Source organism: Phaethon lepturus, unplaced genomic scaffold (assembly GCF_000687285.1).
Source record: "Phaethon lepturus isolate BGI_N335 unplaced genomic scaffold, ASM68728v1 scaffold34142, whole genome shotgun sequence".
Lineage (NCBI taxonomy): Eukaryota > Metazoa > Chordata > Aves > Phaethontiformes > Phaethontidae > Phaethon > Phaethon lepturus.
Genome location: NW_010524669.1, coordinates 9,766 through 13,232, shown reverse-complemented (window position 1 = coordinate 13,232; position 3,467 = coordinate 9,766). Strand labels below are relative to the sequence as shown.

General features: G+C 37.7%; 1 protein-coding gene across 1 annotated transcript in view; it reads right to left on the bottom strand.

Annotated features, from left to right (window-relative positions):
- The window catches only part of LMLN (leishmanolysin-like (metallopeptidase M8 family)), a gene marked incomplete at its 5' end in the record, with an annotated part of 13,228 nt that continues 9,761 nt past the window's right edge, over nucleotides 1-3,467 (bottom strand). The window contains 4 exons of the mRNA XM_010282524.1: nucleotides 1-95; nucleotides 1,570-1,780; nucleotides 2,495-2,625; nucleotides 3,210-3,369. Coding sequence (XP_010280826.1) covers nucleotides 1-95; nucleotides 1,570-1,780; nucleotides 2,495-2,625; nucleotides 3,210-3,369 — 597 coding nt within the window. The remainder of the gene's footprint in view (nucleotides 96-1,569; nucleotides 1,781-2,494; nucleotides 2,626-3,209; nucleotides 3,370-3,467) is intronic.

Below are 3,467 nucleotides of genomic sequence, written 5' to 3'. Positions count from 1 at the left end.
CTATGCGCAGAGAAATAATCCTGTTAGCAGGGGAATTAAGTTAGCCATCAATAGCCACAGGGTTATAACCAGGCTAGACGAGCAGGAGCATAAGTCTAAAAAAAAAAAGGAAAAAAACAGAACACCATAAAGCTTATAAATTTTATATTTAAAGAGAAGATAAAATAACAAAGAGAACACTAAAAAACACCAAAGAGCAAAACCATATTTGCAGTAATCTGCAATGATTTATTCTACCTTTCAGAGCTAGGAATTTAAACCAACCAAATAACATGACTACTCCTTTTAAACTTAAATTCCTGCACTCCTTCACTAATAGCAATTAGGAGAACAAATGAGGAGAAACTTATTGGTATTGCAAGAAAAGAACAGGAAGTTCCCTATGCATGACTGGGAAGAAGCAGCATTTCAAAACTATACACTTTCAAAAGACTGTTTTATTAATACTTTTGATATGTATGGCCATGAGTCTTATAAAACCCCAATCCACAAAACACCAAGCTGAAAAGGTAAAAAAGAAAAAAAAGGGGGGTGGGGGAGGACCCCAAATACATGAATTGGAGTTTGTCCGTATGGTATATAATCACACAGCCACGAGGCTTAAGAAAACCATAGACACAAGTGTAAACTTGCACAGATAAAAATCTTACATATATATGTATGCTTGTGTGTGTACACACACACACACACACGTATCTATTACACACATATATACGTGTGTGTGTATATATACATTCACACCAAGCATGAATTCAAATAGATACTAGAAGATGTGACTCTCCTAGGTTACACCTTTCTCATTCTAATATCTAACCTATAGGACACCAAGCACTGAAATGTTGCCATCTCCAAGACAAAACAAAACTGTGTGAAATGGTACACACAAACCCAAGTGCACCACTCTGAAAAAAAGAATTGACTGCACAGGTAAACTAAACAGGTTTAGTCTTTCCTTGGAAACTGCAGTAGAGAGCGCACACCCCACAATTAAAGAATTGGTTAAAGGTTTAAAAATAAGCCACTAGTGCAAAATACTGTTACGACTGTTCTTTTTAGAAAATGGCTTTTTAGAGAGCCATCTATTCTTGACAAAACATTAACTGGCAGTCAGTGAATTAAGCTTTTTTCCTCCCTCAAAAAGCAAACTGACAGGTATCTTTCATGTTCTGGATTACAGCATTAACATTGTCAATGGGAAGTTATACAAATGAGAACTCATCCTTCACCAAGGTGGTAATTTTGAAGGTTATAATAATGATACAGCCTTCAAAACATACGTCGGATGTTCTAGTAAGTTGCTAGGCTAAACCTAGATTTCTGGGACAACTACCAGAAGGAGAGATGACATAAGGTAGTCACACTTCTCCTATATTAGCCACTACCCTCCATGACTGCATAGCAAAAAGCAGGGCACCTTTGCCATCTTCCTTTAACTCCTACATCTAGGATCTTAGGATAGCCAGGCCATGGCTCTCCTTTCCTGTTCCCCAACAGTCAGAGCTGATGCAAACCTACAGTTATCAGACTTTTTAATATTAAAGTTTCACTTCAGCAAATAAGGCAACCTACCGATTGGTGCAGCTCTTGTTAAAGTAGAAGCTGGAGGATCCCGCTCTGGGGGACAGGAGTCACAGAAGTCCAAACAGGCTGGGCAAATCAGATTCCCAGCATGTACCCAGCCATTCATCTGAACACTCACAGTCAAAACCTGGCCTGAGTGGCTGCACAAGTACGCAGTGTCCTTGACCCAAACATGCAGCCCTTGTGGAGAACAAGAAACCTTAAAATAAAAGAATAAAAGTCAAGTGTCTATTATGATTTATCAGAAATATGGTTTGGGATTTGGAGGCTACATTCAGTAAACAGCTGGTATTACAGAACAGAAGAACTGCAAGTATTTTAATGCACTCAGAACAACTATTTGGTTCAAGAATACTTTAAAGCACTGACTGTACTCTTTTCATGCAATAATGCAGATCATCAACTGAGAACAAGTACAATTCAGCTTCTGCTAATGACTACTTTTTTAGAGTTGTGCTGTTCTTGAAAGTGACATCTTTATTGAGATAGTCCTAAAGAGGAGGATCGTGAAAAATAATTGACATGTGCACAGTGCTTTCCACCTTTGAAAAATCAGCGTGACTAATTAACATTAAGCTTCAGCAACAGGAGATTCCAATGTAAGTATTCCTACTTAGCTGTGGAGAAAGCATCACAGGGTAAGACAGATAAATCCCTAGCAAGACTGGAAGTAACATGCAAGCTGTCCCAGTGGTCACATGCTTAATTTGATGCATGAGCTAAACTACAGGCTTATGGTTGGAAAAATTTTTTTTTTTTTCAAAGCATGTCATACAATCTAGTGATTTAAGGCTGAGATCATGCGTAGTGTCCAGCTGTGATGTTCTAACAGTCATAGCCTGCATTTTATGCCTGACTTTTCCCTTTAGTGTTATTTGAAAAAAATAAAGATTAAAATCCAACACATACTTACTTGATAACATCCACTACCCCAGTCAGGGTAACTGAGTTTCCTCCTGCACTGTTCCATGACAAAAGCAGATTTCTGAATAAGACATATAGAGTTTGGTCCATATTTCTCTGCACCATAATTTTTGGTAGGATCTGAGGTAGAAAGAATATACTGACTTGCAACTTACCAGGGAAACAAAGTCCACATCAACTTAATATGCTGTAATAAGTCAATGTCTCCATATGCAATTCAAGGTTTACTTTTGGAATCTTTCAGATTGTTAATCATTACCAATTTGGGAATTACACTGTTTTGAATATAAAGTTGGAAAAACCCCAAGATTAAAAAAAAAAGCATTTATATCAGAACTATGTGGATATGCTTGCCTCCAGGGAGTGCCAGTTGCGATTGCTGGCTTGAGGGCAGAAAGCATTTATTTGTTTGAGACAACTGCACAAACAGGTAATATCCTACAGCATTCTGGAGCTCTGCAATATTGAGCATTCATTTGGGGTTAATTTTTGTTCAGCTTTTACACAATTCTTGTATTAGATGTGAGTGTTTGCTTCTTAGGTGTACAAGGTAGTTGTGCTGTGCTTCTCACCCCAGCACAGCTTTTACACAGCTAATACTGGAGAACTAATTTCATACCCAATTAGTTTGGATATATAGCAAGTCCATTCCAGATTAACAAATGTAGTCTCTTAAATACCATATTGAAGTCTTGAAAACTGACCTGGTTGGTTTTCAGTTATTCTACAGTCTGAGCTGCGCTGAAATTCACCACTTAAATGCCAACTAAATTCTTGACTAAAGGGACAATAGTCAGCGATTTCTACTGAGCCACCATAGTAAGGCAATTCTTCTGCTGGTACTCCATTAAGATTGTCAAAATACTGCAAAACAAAATTAAGTAGTGAAGCAGTTTGCACAAAGACAAGCGTACAACTGTTTTTTAAATAGAATCAATCACTACAGCTGTAAGAACATCAGT